At 35.7% G+C, this 19,098-nt stretch overlaps 2 protein-coding genes across 2 annotated transcripts in view; one reads left to right on the top strand and one right to left on the bottom strand.

The window, feature by feature from the left end:
- Window positions 1-19,098, bottom strand: part of LOC144979431 (uncharacterized) — a 198,183-nt gene that overhangs the window by 26,667 nt on the left and 152,418 nt on the right. The gene's annotated exons all lie outside the window — the stretch shown is intronic.
- The window catches only part of LOC144979424 (sulfhydryl oxidase 1-like), a 35,267-nt gene that overhangs the window by 9,450 nt on the left and 6,719 nt on the right, over window positions 1-19,098 (top strand). Inside the window, exons 3-7 of the mRNA XM_078926067.1 lie at window positions 4,855-5,000; window positions 8,936-9,026; window positions 14,407-14,543; window positions 15,252-15,434; window positions 16,095-16,224. Of these exons, the coding sequence (XP_078782193.1) occupies window positions 4,855-5,000; window positions 8,936-9,026; window positions 14,407-14,543; window positions 15,252-15,434; window positions 16,095-16,224 (687 nt within the window). The remainder of the gene's footprint in view (window positions 1-4,854; window positions 5,001-8,935; window positions 9,027-14,406; window positions 14,544-15,251; window positions 15,435-16,094; window positions 16,225-19,098) is intronic.

The following is a 19,098-nucleotide window of genomic DNA, read 5'->3' as shown; positions in this document are numbered from 1 at the left end:
TTCTAACAGTAACAGCCAGTACTTCTCTAAGCCAAAATTATAACAATGTGATTAGTGGTCCTTCTAACAGTAACAGCCAGTACTTCTCTAAGCCAAAATTATAACAATGTGATTAGTGGTCCTTCTAACAGTAACAGCCAGTACTTCTCTAAGCCAAAATTATAACAATGTGATTAGTGGTCATTCTAACAGTAACAGCCAGTACTTCTCTAAGCCAAAATTATAACAATGTGATTAGTGGTCCTTCTAACAGTAACAGCCAGTACTTCTCTAAGCCAAAATTATAACAATGTGATTAGTGGTCCTTCTAACAGTAACAGCCAGTACTTCTCTAAGCCAAAATTATAACAATGTGATTAGTGGTCTTCTAACAGTAACAGCCAGTACTTCTCTAAGCCAAAATTATAACAATGTGATTAGTGGTCCTTCTAACAGTAACAGCCAGATATCTTCTCTAAGCCAAAATTATAACAATGTGATTAGTGGTCCTTCTAACAGTAACAAGCCAGTACTTCTCTAAGCCAAAATTATAACAATGTGATTAGTGGTCCTTCTAACAGTAACAGCCAGTACTTCTCTAAGCCAAAATTATAACAATGTGATTAGTGGTCCTTCTAACAGTAACAGCCAGTACTTCTCTAAGCCAAAATTATAACAATGTGATTAGTGGTCCTTCTAACAGTAACAGCCAGTACTTCTCTAAGCCAAATTATAACAATGTGATTAGTGGTCATTCTAACAGTAACAGCCAGTACTTCTCTAACCAAAATTATAACAATGTGATTAGTGGTCCTTCTAACAGTAACAGCCAGTACTTCTCTAAGCCAAAATTATAACAATGTGATTAGTGGTCCTTCTAACAGTAACAGCCAGTACTTCTCTAAGCCAAAATTATAACAATGTGATTAGTGGTCCTTCTAACAGTAACAGCCAGTACTTCTCTAAGCCAAAATTATAACAATGTGATTAGTGGTCCTTCTAACAGTAACAGCCAGTACTTCTCTAAGCCAAAATTATAACAATGTATTTGGTCCTTCTAATAAACCATACTCTAAGCCAAATTATAACAATGTAGTCTAATCCATACTAAACCAATATCTAACAAATTCTCAATAAGGTCTTCTAACATAAAGCCATATTCTAAGCCAAAATATAACAATGGATAGTTCCTTCTACTAACAACATATCTGAATCATTATAACAGTAACGCATCACTAACAAATTTACATGAATTTACAAGTAAAGCCTTACTACATAACAAATATTCAACAATTAGATTTCTTTACATAACAGATCTCTAAGCAAATTTAACAATTATTGTGGTCTTCTAACAGTAACAGCCAGTACTTCTCTAGCCAAAATTAAAATATGATTATGGTCCTTCTAACTAACAGCCAGTACTTCTCTAAGCCAAATTATAACAATGTGATTATGTCTTCTAACAGAACACCAATTCTCTAACCAAAATATAACAATGTGATTAGTGCTTTCTAACAGTAACACCATACTACCTAACCAAAATTATAAAATGTGATTTGGTCCTTCTAACAGTAACAGCCAGTATTCTTACACAAAATTATAAATGTTTATGTCCTTCTACTAACAGCCAATATTCTCAACCAAATTAAATGTGTTTGTCCTTCTACAGTAAACATACTCTTAACCAAAATTTAACAGTGATTATGGTCTTTAACAGTAACGCCAGTTTTCCTTCTAACAAACAGTACTTCTAATAGAATTCTTACAGTAAAAGTCTTCAAATAAAACAGTATTTCTATCAAAATAAAGATTATGTCCTTCTAAATAAACAAGTATTTAGCCAATTTAAAAATGATATTCCTCAAATTAAACAGTACTTCTTCCAAATATAACAAGTATTGTGTCCAAATAAACCAGTATTCTCTAACCAAAATAACAAGTGATTTGTCCTCAAATTAACCAGTATTTCAAGCCAAATTAAACAGTGATAGTGTCCTCAAATAACACCAGATTTCTAGCCAAATAAACAATGTTATGGTCCATTAAACAGAACTTAGCCACTTAATAACCAATACTTAACAAAATTATAATTATAAGCCATTTAACATTCAAGTATTCTAAGCAAGATATTCTCAACGTAAAGTTTTCTAGCAAAATTTAACAAATTATCCTAACTAAAATTATACATGTTAGTCCTTTAAATAACCATTTTCTACCAAATTATAACAGTGATTAGTGGTCCTTCTAAACCAATACTTTCAACCAAAATTAAAATGTATAGTGGCCTTCTAACAAACAATATTTCTAAAAATTATAAATGTGATTAGTGCTAACAACACCATACTTCTCTAAGCCAAAATATAACAATGATTATGGTCTTCTAACATAAACCATATTCTACCAAATATAAAATGTGATTAGTGGTCTTAACAGTAACAACATACATCTAACCAAAATAAAATGTGTTTGCACTAACACCTTCCTAACCAAAATATACTTGTTAGTGCAAACAATAACAAGTATTAGGTTTCTAACAAAAAGTTCTCTCAACAAAAAAAATTAGCTTCTAAAAAACCAGTATTCTCTAAGAAAATTTAACAATGATAGGTCTTCTAAAACAGCCATTTTTACCAAAATATAACAAATTTACTAACAAAATATACATGTGTGGTCTCTAAAGTACGCGACTTCTACAATTATAACTGTGTGTGGTCTTCTACGTAACACATTTCTACAAATATACAGGATTAGGTCTCTACAGTACGCCAGATTTCTACAAAAAATGTGATGTGCTTAACAGTAACATATTCTAACCAATATAATGTGTTAGTGGTCTTTAACAGAACCATTCCTACCAATTACATGGATTGTGGCTTTAACGTACACTACTTCTAACAAAACATGTGATTGGTCTCTATACAGCATACTCACAATTAACAGTGATTGTGCCTTCTACAGTAAAATTCTCACCAATATAATGTGTATGTCTTCTAACAGACACAGTACTTCTCTACAATTAAATGTATAGTGGTCTTACGTAAAGCAATTCTACAAATAACATGGATTTGCCTATAACAATGTGATTAGTGGTCCTTCTAACAGTAACAGCCGATACTTCTCTAAGCCAAAATTATAACAATGTGATTAGTGGTCCTTCTAACAGTAACAGCCAGTACTTCTCTAAGCCAAAATTATAACAATGTGATTAGTGGTCCTTCTAACAGTAACAGCCAGTACTTCTCTAAGCCAAAATTATTAACAATGTGATTAGTGGTCCTTCTAACAGTAACAGCCAGTACTTCTCTAAGCCAAAATTATAACAATGTGATTAGTGGTCCTTCTAACAGTAACAGCCAGTACTTCTCTAAGCCAAAATTATAACAATGTGATTAGTGGTCCTTCTAACAGTAACAGCCAGTACTTCTCTAAGCCAAAATTATAACAATGTGATTAGTGGTCCTTCTAACAGTAACAGCCAGTACTTCTCTAAGCCAAAATTATAACAATGTGATTAGTGGTCCTTCTAACAGTAACAGCCAGTACTTCTCTAAGCCAAAATTATAACAATGTGATTAGTGGTCCTTCTAACAGTAACAGCCAGTACTTCTCTAAGCCAAAATTATAACAATGTGATTAGTGGTCCTTCTAACAGTAACAACCAGATACTTCTCTAAGCCAAAATTATAACAATGTGATTAGTGGTCCTTCTAACAGTAACAGCCAGTACTTCTCTAAGCCAAAATTATAACAATGTGATTAGTGGTCCTTCTAACAGTAACAGCCAGTACTTCTCTAAGCCAAAATTATAACAATGTGATTAGTGGTCATTCTAACAGTAACAACCAGATACTTCTCTAAGCCAAAATTATAACAATGTGATTAGTGGTCCTTCTAACAGTAACAGCCAGTACTTCTCTAAGCCAAAATTATAACAATGTGATTAGTGGTCATTCTAACAGTAACAGCCAGTACTTCTCTAACCCAAAATTATAACAATGTGATTAGTGGTCCTTCTAACAGTAACAGCCAGTACTTCTCTAACCCAAAATTATAACAATGTGATTAGTGGTCATTCTAACAGTAACAGCCAGTACTTCTCTAAGCCAAAATTATAACATGTGATTAGTGGTCATTCTAACAGTAACAGCCAGTACTTCTCTAACCCAAAATTATAACAATGTGATTAGTGGTCATTCTAACAGTAACAGCCAGTACTTCTCTAAGCCAAAATTATAACAATGTGATTAGTGGTCCTTCTAACAGTAACAACCAGTACTTCTCTAATCCAAAATTATAACAATGTGATTAGTGGTCCTTCTAACAGTAACAGCCAGATACTTCTCTAAGCCAAAATTATAACAATGTGATTAGTGGTCTTTCTAACAGTAACAGCCAGATACTTCTCTAAGCCAAAATTATAACAATGTGATTAGTGGTCCTTCTAACAGTAACAACCAGTACTTCTCTAAGCCAAAATTATAACAATGTGGTCAAGAGTTTTGAAATGGGTTTTACCAATGATTCAAAGTTCGTACCCTGTTGTCATCAAAAGTAAACAAGTGCCTTTTCTGTATTTTGTCAACAAAAATATAACACAATATAAAACAATTTCATCCAAGCAGAATATTATGTGACCCTTTAAAACAATCTGTAACTATCCATAACCATTTGAACACTTCTTTGAATTTTACCAATTCTTGTTATCTGTATTATTGTTATTATTATTATTATTATTATTTATTGTTATTTATTTATTATTATTATTATTATTTATTATTATTATTATTATTATTATTATTATTATTATTATTATTATTATTATTATTATTGTTATAATTATTAATTCTGATCATCATTAATTAATCTCAATTCCAGATGCTTTCACCTCGACTTAACTCAACATCCAATAAACAGGTGGTTCAGACAGTGAGGTACCGTGCTGAGTTCTATATCATAGGCAGCATTATTGATTTTATGACAGAGTATACACCTCCGTCTGGGCCTCGTCTCAAGCCACTGCTGTAAGATTATACAACATTTCAGTCATAAACGGCTTCAAAAAGGAAGAAAATACCAAACCCAGAACGTTTTCTCCCTCGTCAATCTGGTTTTTTTAATAATGTATTTTACATTTTCATTGTTTTTTGTTGGTGATTGAAGAAGGGTTGTGAGCCCGAAACATTCTGTTTGGTATTTTGTACTTTTTTTTAAAGCTGATTTATTCATATTTGTCTTTGTTTATGAGTTTTGACAGTCGTCAGCTTCCAGCACCTTGCTATCACTCCAAACACATGTCTTTGTTTATGAGTTTTGACAGTCGTCAGCTTCCAGCACCTTGCTATCACTCCAAACACATGTCTTTGTTTATGAGTTTTGACAGTCGTCAGCTTCCAGCACCTTGCTATCACTTCAAACACATGTCTTTGTTTATGAGTTTTGACAGTCGTCAGCTTCCAGCACCTTGCTATCACTTCAAACACATGTCTTTGTTTATGAGTTTTGACAGTCGTCAGCTTCCAGCACCTTGCTATCACTCCAAACACATGTCTTTGTTTATGAGTTTTGACAATCGTCAGCTTCCAGCACCTTGCTATCACTCCAAACACATACGGCCTGTTATTCTGTAAACATGGGATTAGGCAAGCTAATCAACTCTACTATTTTCTTAGCTAATATTTTTCAGAATGGTTTACCCTTAATTCCCTCCTTGTGCCGAGCAGTGTCGAGACTAAGTACTGGTAATCTAGTATTATGACACTCGCTTTCGGAGCAGAAGGTCCTTGCTTCGAACCTCTGGTCCTTGGAAAAGGCTCTTTTCTCACATTCTCTGACCATACTCAGGTTTAAAATGAGTACCTTGTTGTTAACAGCTGTTGGAAAAAATTGTAATATCGCCTAACAGGTGGTAGGTATGTCTTGTTCTACATTTGAAGTGTTGCTGTTGGTCAGGGAGCATGTTTAGTGGATATTACGCTGTATAAAAGGTAGATAGTCTTGTGCATAGTGGGGTGGGTGATGTGGGGAGAATCTCTTGTAAACCTGACAAGTAGTATTGGGAATTCCCAGTACCAGTTTTGGCAGTCACATTTTCTCACCTCACTCATGTGTAAAATGAGTACCTGTCATTAACAGTCTGTCAGACAAAATTGTAATATAGCCGAACAGGTATCATGTCTTGTCTTGCTTGTTAAGTGTTGTTGTTGGCTTGGGACCTCTTGTAAAGTGCTTTGAGCATGTTTATTGAATATTGCGAAATGATAATGTTCAAGTTTAATAAATGTTTGTAAGTAAAGGAGAAGAAACACTAGTGGAATTCCTAGGAGGTCTCAGGTGTGAGAATTTGTGACAAGTCAGGGGTCATCACAGATTTTTACTTGTGACAAGTCAGGGGTCATCACAGATTTTTACATACAATTTGTGACAGGTCAGGGGTCATCACAGATTTTTACATACAATTTGTGACAAGTCAGGGGTCATCACAGATTTTTACATACAATTTATGACAGGTCAGGGGTCATCACAGAATTTTACATACAATTTGTGACAAGTCAGGGGTCATCACAGATTTTTACATACAATTTGTGACAAGTCAGGGGTCATCACAGATTTTTACATACAATTTGTGACAAGTCAGGGGTCATCACAGATTTTTACATACAATTTGTGACAAGTCAGGGGTCATCACAGATTTTTACATACAATTTGTGACAAGTCAGGGGTCATCACAGATTTTTACATACAATTTGTGACAAGTCAGGGGTCATCACAGATTTTTACATACAATTTGTGACAAGTCAGGGGTCATCACAGATTTTTACATACAATTTGTGACAGGTCAGGGGTCATCACAGATTTTTACATACAATTTGTGACAAGTCAGGGGTCATCACAGATTATTACATACAATTTGTGACAAGTCGGGGGTCATCACAGATTTTTACATACAATTTGTGACAAGTCAGGGGTCATCACAGATTTTTACATACAATTTGTGACAAGTCAGGGGTCATCACAGATTTTTACATACAATTTGTGACAAGTCGGGGGTCATCACAGATTTTTACATACAATTAGTGACAAGTCAGGGGTTCATCACAGATTTTGTGACAAGTCAGGGTCATCACAGATTTTACATACAATTTGTGACAAGTCGGGGGTCATCACAGATTTTACATACAATTGTGACAAGTCAGGGTCATCACAGATTTTTACTTGTGACAAGTCGGGGTCATCACAGATTTTTACATACAATTTGTGACAAGTCGGGGTCATCACAGATTTTAATACAATTTGTGACAAGTCAGGGGTCATCACAGATTTTTACTTGTGACAAGTCAGGGGTCATCACAGATTTTTACATACAATTTGTGACAAGTCAGGGGTCATCACATATTTTTACATACAATTTGTGACAAGTCAGGGGTCATCACAGATTGTTACATACAATTTGTGACAAGTCAGGGGTCATCACAGATTATTACATACAATTTGTGACAAGTCAGGGGTCATCACAGATTTTTACATACAATTTGTGACAAGTCGGGGGTCATCACATATTTTTACATACAATTTGTGACAAGTCAGGGGTCATCACAGATTTTTACATACAATTTGTGACAAGTCGGGGGTCATCACAGATTATTACATACAATTTGTGACAAGTCAGGGGTCATCACAGATTATTACATACAATTTGTGACAAGTCAGGGGTCATCACAGATTATTACATACAATTTGTGACAAGTCAGGGGTCATCACAGATTATTACATACAATTTGTGACAAGTCAGGGGTCATCACAGATTTTTACTTGTGACAAGTCAGGGGTCATCACAGATTTTTACATACAATTTGTGACAAGTCGGGGTCATCACAGATTTTTACGTACAATTTGTGACAGTCAGGGGTCATCACAGATTATTACATACAATTTGTGACAGGTCAGGGGTCATCACAGATTTATACATACAATTTGTGACAAGTCAGGGGTCATCACAGATTTTACATACAATTTGTGACAAGTCAGGGGTCATCACAGATTATTACATACAATTTGTGACAGGTCAGGGGTCATCACAGATTTTTACTTGTGACAATTCAGGGATCATCACAGATTTTTACATACAATTTGTGACAAGTCGGGGGTCATCACAGATTTTTACATACAATTTGTGACAAGTCAGGGGTCATCACAGATTTTTACATACAATTTGTGACAAGTCAGGGGTCATCACAGATTATTACATACAATTTGTGACAGGTCAAGGGTCATCACAGATATTTACTTGTGACAATTCAGGGGTCATCACAGATTTTTACATACAATTTGTGACAAGTCGGGGGTCATCACAGATTTTTACATACAATTTGTGACAAGTCAGGGGTCATCACAGATTTTTACATACAATTTGTGACAAGTCAGGGGTCATCACAGATTATTACATACAATTTGTGACAGGTCAAGGGTCATCACAGATTTTTACATACAATTTTTTACATCTAAATTTGTTTAAGATGTACAGTTTTGTGGTCGAGTGGTATGGCACTCGTCTTTGGACTCGTAGGTTCCTAGTTCAAGTCCTGCTTTAGGGCAGCTCAAAGTTGAGTCCTCAGAAAAGACTCTCTACTCATATCCTCTCACCGTACTCAAGTGAAAAATGAGTACCAGCTTGTTAGCAGCGTTGTCTTTGTTCAGAAATAAAAAATTGTATTTTTGCTTTACAGGCATCCTGCTATTGACTTAAGACCTCTTGTAAAGCACTTTGAGCAAGTTTTTGATTTTTAAAACAAAAAAAACTTGAGGTTTTATATAGTGCAATATCCACTAAATGTGCTCAAAGCGCTTTGCAAATTCTAGGGGTATATTAAGGTGCAGTGCTCCATAAAAGCTAGAGCATCAGAGTATGGGGCATCAAAGATTTGACTTTTGTCATTTATTTCTTTATTCTCAATGCCAGGAAGATGGAGGACATCTGGTCAGAGAAGAAACCCCAGCACAAATTTATTGTTTTCATTTTTGAAGAGGCCGAGTCTAAACTGGGACGTAAGGTGAGTGTCTGGGTTTACATTTTACATTGTTGGGGGTCCTGAAAGCTCAGTAGGTAGAGCACTTGCTTCACACTCAAAGGAACCGAGATCGATCCCGGGTGTAGTCGAGATTTTTTTGAGAAGGGAGTAAGACAAGGTTGCGCCTTATCACTGGGCTTTTTTTTTGCATATATATTGAAATATTATTCAAAGAAATTGAAGATATGAAATGCGTTGTTGTTGGATTGCAGAATATGAATAACATAAGATGCATAGATGGTGGCTAGAAAACGTGCAAAATTATTTAGATATACTGATGAGCAAAAGTGAAGAGATGGGCCTGAAACTATATGTTAAGAAAACTGAATGCATGGTGGTCTCAAAGAATTACAACAATATGACCTTTCACTTGGGCAGTAAAGGAGAGTCCATCAAACAAGTAAAGAAATTTAAATATTTAGGCACTCTCATTACCCGTGACGCACACTCATTACCCGTGACGCACATGACATAGAGGATATAAAACAAAGAATAGCAAATAGCATAAAATGCGTCCAGTTGTGTCAAACAACAATCTAAAGTTGAAGACCAGAATGAAAGTAACGGAAACGTGTGTAATAAGTACCCTTAATATGGTTGTGAAACGTGGACGATTGACAAAGAATGTACTAGAGGCATTTGAGATGTGGATGTACAGAAGAATGTTGAGGTTATCATGGACAGACAAGTATAAGAACGAAGTGTTGGCGAAGGTGAGGAAAGGAAGAATATCGATAGATACCAACAGAGAAAGGCAGTTACGGTTTCTGGGACATGTGGGGAGAAGAATAGAAAAGTTGGTAACATCTGGGTTGATCGAAGGAAAGAGAGCTGGAGGAAGACAAAGAATGACATATCTAAATAACCTAAGAATGGCCAAAACTGATTTTAAAAGCAACACAGACTTCATGCGCACCGCAGAGGACCGTGATACGTGGAGACAGCTGATCGGCAACGTACTCAAGAGTACACAAGCCATGATGGATGATGATGAGGTCTTATGACCTTTGAATATCCTATATGTCCCATATTATATTATCATTATTTTCAGAACATAATAATTATAATCAACAAACCATTAATACAGGAGGTGAGTATTTAAAACTCACATTAAGTATAATTTCACTTCATTCAATCATTGTAGTCACAAACACTAAGTATAATTTCACTTCATTCAATCGTCATAGTCACACACACTAAGTATAATTTCACTTCATTCAATCGTCATAGTCACACACACTAAGTATAATTTCACTTCATTCAATCATCATAGTCACACACACACTAAGTATAATTTCAATTCATTCAATCGTTATAGTCACACACACTATGTATAATTTCAATTCATTCAATCGTTATAGTCACACACACTAAGTATAATTTCAGTTCATTCAATCGTTATAGTCGCACACACTAAGTATAATTTCAATTCATTCAGTCGTCATAGTCACACACACTAAGTATAATTTCAATTCATTCAATCATCATAGTCACACACACTAAGTATAATTTCAATTCATCCAATCATCATAGTCACTCAAAGTATAATTTCAATTCATTCATTCGTCATAGTCACAAACACTAAGTATAATTTCACTTCATTCCATCGTCATAGTCACACACACTAAGTATAATTTCAATTCATTCAAACATCAAAGTCACACACACTAAGTAAAATTTCAATAAATTCAATCGTCATAGTCGCACACACTTAAGTATAATTTCAATTCATTCAATCGTCATAGTCGCACACACTAAGTATAATTACAATTCATTCAATCATCATAGTCACACCTACTAAGTATAATTTCAATTCATTCAATCGTTATAGTCACACACACTAAGTATAATTTCAATTCATTCAATCGTTATAGTCACACACACTAAGTATAATTTCAATAAATTCAATCGTCATAGTCGCACACACTAAGTATAATTACAATTCATTCAATCGTCATAGTCACACATACTAAGTATAATTTCAATTCATTCAATCGTCATAGTCACACATACTAAGTATAATTTCAATAAATTCAATCGTCATAGTCAGTTACACTAAGTATAATCAATTCATTCAACAGGGATGCCACTTTTCCGGTTTTAGCCGGAAATCCGTTTTTTTTACCACCAGCCGGTTTTAATCCAGAACCTCCGGTTTTTGTCCGTCGTCACTTTTCAAAAAAAAAAAAAAAATTTAAAGAAGAAGAAAAAAATTGCGATCGAGATTTGAGCCGGAACTTTTTCGCCGGGTGAATAATTTGGGCTGTCACCGCTGGTCGAATATTTGGGCACCTAAATGATAGTTTATCTCCGCCCATCCCCATCACAATTCCTCCTTTAAAATTTTTTTTTGGATAAATAAACAGTGATTTTGAGAATTTCTAAGAAATCTTCCGCTGAATTTGCTGTGTCAAACATTTCTCTCAAAACCACAAAATCACCATTATGTCTTATGTCATATTTTGACACCTGTGTTCAGTCTCGTGAAATTTAGTGACGGTCCCGTTTTTATGACGTCGGGCCAGACTGAATGGCACCAGATGTCACAATTGACACAGACGACCAGTGGTGTTCTTTTATTATCTAGTTGATGGTTGAAGGGAAAGGAGAGGGACAAATCTCTCTCTCTCTCTCTCTCTCTCTCTCTCTCTCTCTCTCTCTCTCTCTCTCTCTCTATCTCTCTCTCTCTCTCTCTCTCTCTCTCTCTCTCTCTCTCTCTCTCTCTCTCTCACCTCTCTCTCTCTCTCTCTCTCTCTCTCTCTCTCTCTCTCTCTCTCTCTCTCTCTCTCTCTCTCTCTTTTTTTTTTTTTTCTTTCGCAACCATCCATTAAATCATCTGGTCATACAGAGATAATTCATGAGCCTAGAATAAAGCAATGGTGATTGGCTTAGTTTATTCTTCTTTCTTTTTACCTTTTGACTACTACAAATAACACCACATCATCCCTACCACCAGTACTACTACAACTACCACCACATCATCATTCCTACCACAACTATTACAACCACCACCACACAATTATCTCTAAAAGACCACCACCACATCATCATCCCTACCACCACTACTACTACAACCACCATCACATCATCATCTCTAAGACCACTACTACTACTACTACAATCACCACCACATCATCATCCCTACCACCACTACCACATCATCCCTACCACCACTCCTACTACAACCACCACCACACCATCATCCCTAGCACCACTACTACTACAAATAACACCACATCATCCCTACCACCACTACTACTACAACTACCACCACATCATCAATCCTACTACCACTACTACAACCACCACCACACCATCATCCCTAGCACCACTACTACTACAAATAACACCACATCATCCCTACCACCACTACTACTACAACTACCACCACATCATCAATCCTACTACCACTAATACAACCACCACCACACCATCATCCCTAGCACCACTACTACTACAAATAACACCACATCATCCCTACCACCACTACTACTACAACTACCACCACATCATCAACCCTACTACCACTACTACAACCACCACCACACCATCATCCCTAGCACCACTACTACTACAAATAACACCACATCATCCCGACCACCACTAATACTACAACTAGCACTACATCATCATTCCTACCACAGCTACTACAACCACCACCACACAATCATCCGTACGACCAGTACTACTATAATCACTACCACATCATCCCTACCACCACTACTACTACAACCACCACCACATCATCATCCCTACTACAACCGCCAAATGTAATTACACTTTCAACTTTTGAAATTCTCCGAGTTGTGTCAGAAATTGCTGCAGGACAAATTTTGGATCGCATCTCAGTGAATTTGAGTGACCAGTCATTCTCACCCCTGATAGCTATTGATATTAATTTGTCTATATTTTGTTTTCAGCACCTTATTTTATCAATTTGAAAACTGTCAACTCTCCTTTCTTTTGTGTGTTATTTGCTCTCAATTGCAATAATAATTACTGAAACAATATTCCAAATTTGATATTTTTCAAATCCCTGCAAAGCCCTAGACGTTGATTTGTATCTCATCCGGCTTTTTTAAATTTGCCTGGTGGCATCCCTGATTCAATCGTTATAGTCACACATACTAAGTATAATTTCAATAAATTCAATCGTCATAGTCACTTACACTAAGTATAATTTCAATTCATTCAATCGTTATAGTCACACATACTAAGTATAATTTCAATTCATTCAATCGTCATAGTCACACATACTAAGTATAATTTCAATTCATCCAATCGTTATAGTCACACATACTAAGTATAATTTCAATTCATTCAATCGTTATAGTCACACATACTAAGTATAATTTCAATTCATTCAATCATCATAGTCACACACACTAAGTATAATTTCAATTCATCCAATCGCCATAGTCACTCAAAGTATAATTTCAATTCATTCATTCGTCATAGTCACAAACACTAAGTATAATTTTACTTCATTCCATCGTCATAGTCACACACACTAAGTATAATTTCAATTCATTCAAACATCAAAGTCACACACACTAAGTAAAATTTCAATAAATTCAATCGTCATAGTCGCACACACTAAGTATAATTTCAATTCATTCAATCATCATAGTCACACACACTAAGTATAATTTCAATTCATTCAATCATCATAGTCACACATACTAAGTAAAATTTCAATTCATTCAATCGTCATAGTCTCACACACTAAGTATAATTTCAATTCATTCAATTGTCATAGTCACAAACACTAAGTATAATTTCAATTCATTCAATCGTCATAGTCACACACACTAAGTATAATTTCAATTCATTCAATCGTCATAGTCACACACACACTAAGTATAATTTCAATTCATTCAATCGTCATAGTCACACACACTAAGTATAATTTCAATTCATTCAATCGTCATAGTCACACACACTAAGTATAATTTCAATTCATTCAATCGTCATAGTCACACACACTAAGTATAATTTCAATTCATTCAATCGTCATAGTCACACACACTAAGTATAATTTCAATTCATTCAATCGTCATAGTCACACACACTAAGTATAATTTCAATTCATTCAATCGTCATAGTCACACACACTAAGTATAATTTCAATTCATTCAATCGTCATAGTCACACACACTAAGTATAATTTCAATTCATTCAATCGTCATAGTCACACACACTAAGTATAATTTCAATTCATTCAATCGTCATAGTCACACACACTAAGTATAATTTCAATTCATTCAATCATCATAGTCATACACACTAAGTATAATGAGAGGAATGATGTGAAATGAGTCTTGGCTGTCAACAGGTTTTTTCTCACTTTGTCTTCATGTAGGTGATTTTAGACATGCATCTTTACCAGAACATTCTGGTCCGATCGATGCTGAAAGAAAGTGTCGTCAAGTTTGGGGTCACCAAGTTTCCAAGTCTGTACCAGATCAAGGATGATTCAACCTTCCGTCTTCTTGCTGTGTAAGTATTTGTCTTCTTGTTGTGTAAGTATTTGTCTTCTTGCTGTGTAAGTATTTGTCTTCTTGCTGTGTAAGTATTTGTCTTCTTGCTGTGTAAGTATTTCTGTCTTCTTACTGTGTAAGTATTTCTGTATTCCTGCTGTGTAAGTATTTCTGTCTTCTTACTGTGTAAGTATTTCTGTATTCCTGCTGTGTAAGTATTTCTGTCTTCTTACTGTGTAAGTATTTCTGTCTTCTTACTGTGTAAGTATTTCTGTATTCCTGCTGTGTAAGTATTTCTGTATTCCTGTTGTGTAAGTATTTCTGTCTTCTTACTGTGTAAGTATTTCTGTCTTCTTGCTGACCTCCCTGTCTGCCTAGTAGTAATTGGGCAGCTGTGTCTGTTAGATCTGATGAAAAGTACTTTGGGATATATGAGAGTCCTATCAAAAGGGTAGCAAGCAATTGCTACTGTACGATTAACACTATAGAAAAGACACTTTAGAAAAAGGGATAAACACCTGCCTCGTGGACCTTCTGTCTCTAAAGGATTAATTCCTTCATTCCTAATTGTTGAAAACAGAGTTCAAGGTCCACAGCTTCTAACAGCTCAGTTTTCACCTGGAAATAGAGAAGGGAGATCATTGTCTCTCGGTCTCAGCAAAAAGTTGAATCAAAACTGGAATTTTTGTCCTCATTTCAATGTGAACTTTTCCTCTCTCCATGATAGGGGCAAGGAAGAGCCTGGTGACCAAGAGCTGTTTGTGAAATCATTACAAAAATTGATCAAGGAGGAAGGCGGTCAACTCGATGGGGAGCACGACAAGGGGAAAGACTCCCTGGTGATTGTTGTCACCCCTAAAGATATAGTAAAGATGGCTATTGGTCAGCCATTCCATTCACAGAATAAAAGGTAAAAACGTAATTGTGTGTGGTGAATAGAAACATAAAGGAAAGATTTGGGCATATGTTCAAATCTTCAGATGGATCAACTGGGTCACCAGTCCAAAGAGTGTGTTGTCAATGTCCACGACTTGATCTTTGGATTTTTAAAACATTTTTGCAGTTGTTTACATTGATGGTAACAAGATATGAAGTGAGTAGAAAAGTTTACATTGATATTGTTGAAAGTAAAAAACAAAAATGAATAAAGCAGCTTCAAAAAAGAACAGACTACCAAACATGGAATGTTTCAGGCTCAAAACACCTCTTCAGCCACAACAAAAACAATGAAAGCATAATTACATGACTAAATAAACCATATCTACTGCAGACAAATATTAGTCAGCCTGTTTTTTTTTTCATAATATATTTATGTTTTTCTTGTTTTTTGTTGTTGGTTGAAGGAGTATTTTGAGCTGGAAATGTTCGGTGTTTGGTATTTTGTTCTTTTTTAAAACTGTTCTATTCATTTTTCTTTATTACTTGTACATTACATCTTCTGGCAGCTTAGTATGACTTTGACTTGATATTGTTGTAGCGTCCATGGTCCATTTCTATCGTGGTGACAATGACCCAATAGCTGACCAGAGTGCAACTCGCCTTGAATCATGTCTTTTTCTCCTATCCTCAGTCGACGAGTCAGCATGCAGGATTTAGAATCAGCCCTCCGCTACATGCTCCGACAGGAAATTGCCATGTCTAAAAAGATAGAGGGCGAAAAGTTCAAGGCCCTACAGAAATTTGTTCAAGTTTTACTGAAGGTGATTTGTTGTTTCCAGTGATTTTCTTGCTACCGTTGCTAACCACACCTTTGCCATTGGCTACAACAAAAAACTTGAGCTTTTATATCTTGCAATGTCCACTAAACGTGCTCAAAGCGCTTTACAAAGGGTCACTGGCCAACAGCAACACATAACATGTTGACCGAGACATGATACCTGATAGGCAATATTACAATTTTTCTTTCCGATAGAAAGAACACTGTTATGCAGCCATATGGTCTTGTGGTATGACACTTGCTTTCGATTGAAAGGTTTCTTGGTTTGAGTCTCGCTCGATGCATAGTTAAGTCCTTGGAAAAGGTTCTATACTGTCATTCTGTCACCGTACTTTAGTGTAAAATGAGAACTGGGCCATTAACAGTGTTGTCTCTGTTGGATAAATTGTAATATCGCCTAACTGGCGTCATGACTTGTTCTACAAGTTGTGTGTTGCTGTTGGTCAGTGACCCTTTGTAAAGTGCTTTGAGCATGTTTAGTGCATCTTGTGAGATATGAAAGCTCAACTTTTTTTTTTATGGGGGGGGGGGGGGGGGGGTTCCTTTCATGATGGACTGTGTGGTCACTTGCTGTGTCCTCTGTTCTCCCATATCCTGGGTGGACACTTTTGATCCCATGATGGACTGACAGGTCACTTACTGGTGTCTTCTGTCCTCCCATATCTATCTTCCCTTTCAATGTTGTTCTCAGCCTTTGTTTTGTATTTTAAACATAAATTGAATGAAGTCTCTTTGAATAATCCAATACTTAAGACTGGGTCAGTCCAGGTACTTTAACCTTTCATGATATGAAATGCGCTTCTTTAGACAATGTCAATGCCATAGGGTTGTCATTTGTATTTTGGACTCCAATTACAATTCCCTTGTGTATATTGGACTCCAATTACAATTCCCTTGTGTGTATTGGACTCCAAATACAATTGCCTTTTGTATATTGGACTCCTAATACAATTGCCTTTTGTATATTGGACTCCAAATACAATTGCCTTTTGTATATTGGATTCCAAATACAATTGCCTTTTGTATATTGGACTCCAAATACAATTGCCTTTTGTATATTAAATTCCAATTACAATCCAGGTTGGGGTTCCTGACCTCCCGTGGTGGGCGGGGATGCACTAACTGCGTCTTCTATCCCTCTATAACTGTTTTCCAATTTGCCTTCTGTCTTTGTCTTGGAATGAGATTACGTGATTTTGTCCTGGCCCTGGTCGGAGTTTTTGGCTGGTAGGGAAACAGTTTATATAGTTATTGTTTTTGGAGATGATATTTTTTTCTTTGTAAATCATCTCTCTGTTATGTATTATTATATTTTAGTTTTGAATGTATTTGAGTGTATTCCTCTCAGTGGTGCTCGTGTCTGGATGAACTTTTAGCTGATCTCAAACTAAGTACATTGATATTGTGCTCTTGGAATCTAAATCTATTCCCTATTTGTACCATTCCCCTTTGTTTTACTTTATCTTGGGTACTTTAATCATAATTCTAGAACTTTTTACTGTCCCATTTTTTTCCTTTTTACTGGTGCTGACATGACTTAAATGTGTCGCAAGTGCCGAAAAACTCTTAAAACAAAAACAAATCCAATTACAATTTCCCTATATTGGACTCCAAATACAATTGCCCTTTTGTACATTAGACTCCAAATACAATTGCCCTTCTGTACATAAGACTCCAAATACAATTGCCCTTTTGTATATTGGACTCCAAATACAATTGCCTTTTGTATATTGGACTCCAAATACAATTGCCCTTTTGTATATTGGACTCCGACTACAATTGCCCTTTTGTATATTGGACTCCAAATACAATTGCCCTTTTGTATATTGGACTCCAAATACAATTGCCCTTTTGTATATTGGACTCCAAATACAATTGCCCTTTTGTACATTAGACTCCAAATACAATTGCCCTTTTGTATATTGGACTCCAAATACAATTGCCCTTTTGTATATTGGACTCAAATACAATTTCCCTTTTGTACATTAGACTCCAAATACAATTGCCTTGTATATATTGGACTCCTAATACATTTTCCCTTTTGTACATTAGACTCCCAATACAATTGCCCTTTTGTATATTGGACTCCAAATACAATTGCCCTTTTGTATATTGGACTCCAAATACAATTGCCCTTTTGTATATTGGACTCCAAGTACAATTTCCCTTTTGTACATTAGACTCCAAATACAATTGCCTTGTATATATTGGACTCCTAATACATTTTCCTTTTTGTACATTAGACTCCCAATACAATTGCCCTTTTGTATATTGGACTCCAAATACAATTGCCAGATTGAATTACTGTTAGATCGACCGACCCATTTCCATTTTCTTACATTTTCTTTGAGACTTGATAGCTGCATCTCATTCTTTTGTGTATTTTATTTTATTTTATTTTTTTTTATTTTTTTTTTTACTGATGCTGAAATGACTGATAAGTGTGGCTATCTGATGAAATCCCTTATTACAAACAAATCAACAGTTGGACACAAACTGGCATGAGACAGCCAGTAGTCTTATAGAGTCCTTTGTTCCATGGAGCCGTAGTTTTCTCAGTTTCTATAGCATGGAACAGACAATAGCAATAGCTTGCTACCCTTTGGATTGAATGCCAGTCTTTTGAGTATTTTCTGACAAATCTAATAAACCTAGCTACCCAATTACTGCTGGGTGATCAGGGGGTCAGAAAATAATCTTGACTTTATCGTGGGATTGTTCTCGTTCCCTTTGCATCTATGTCAAGTGATCTTCCAACTGAGCCAATGGGATTCCCATAGGACCATCAAAACTGAAGGACAGATCTGGCGGCCAATAGAGATGAACGTTTCACAGCTGTTGGTGTGAAACCTCTAAT

This window comes from Berghia stephanieae, chromosome 9 (genome assembly GCF_034508935.2).
Source record: "Berghia stephanieae isolate SIO BIC M18660-M18661 chromosome 9, UCSD_Bste_1.3, whole genome shotgun sequence".
In the NCBI taxonomy this organism is placed as follows: domain Eukaryota; kingdom Metazoa; phylum Mollusca; class Gastropoda; order Nudibranchia; family Aeolidiidae; genus Berghia; species Berghia stephanieae.
The sequence above is the reverse complement of the archived record's forward strand: the minus strand, read 5'-3'. Positions and strand labels throughout refer to the sequence as shown.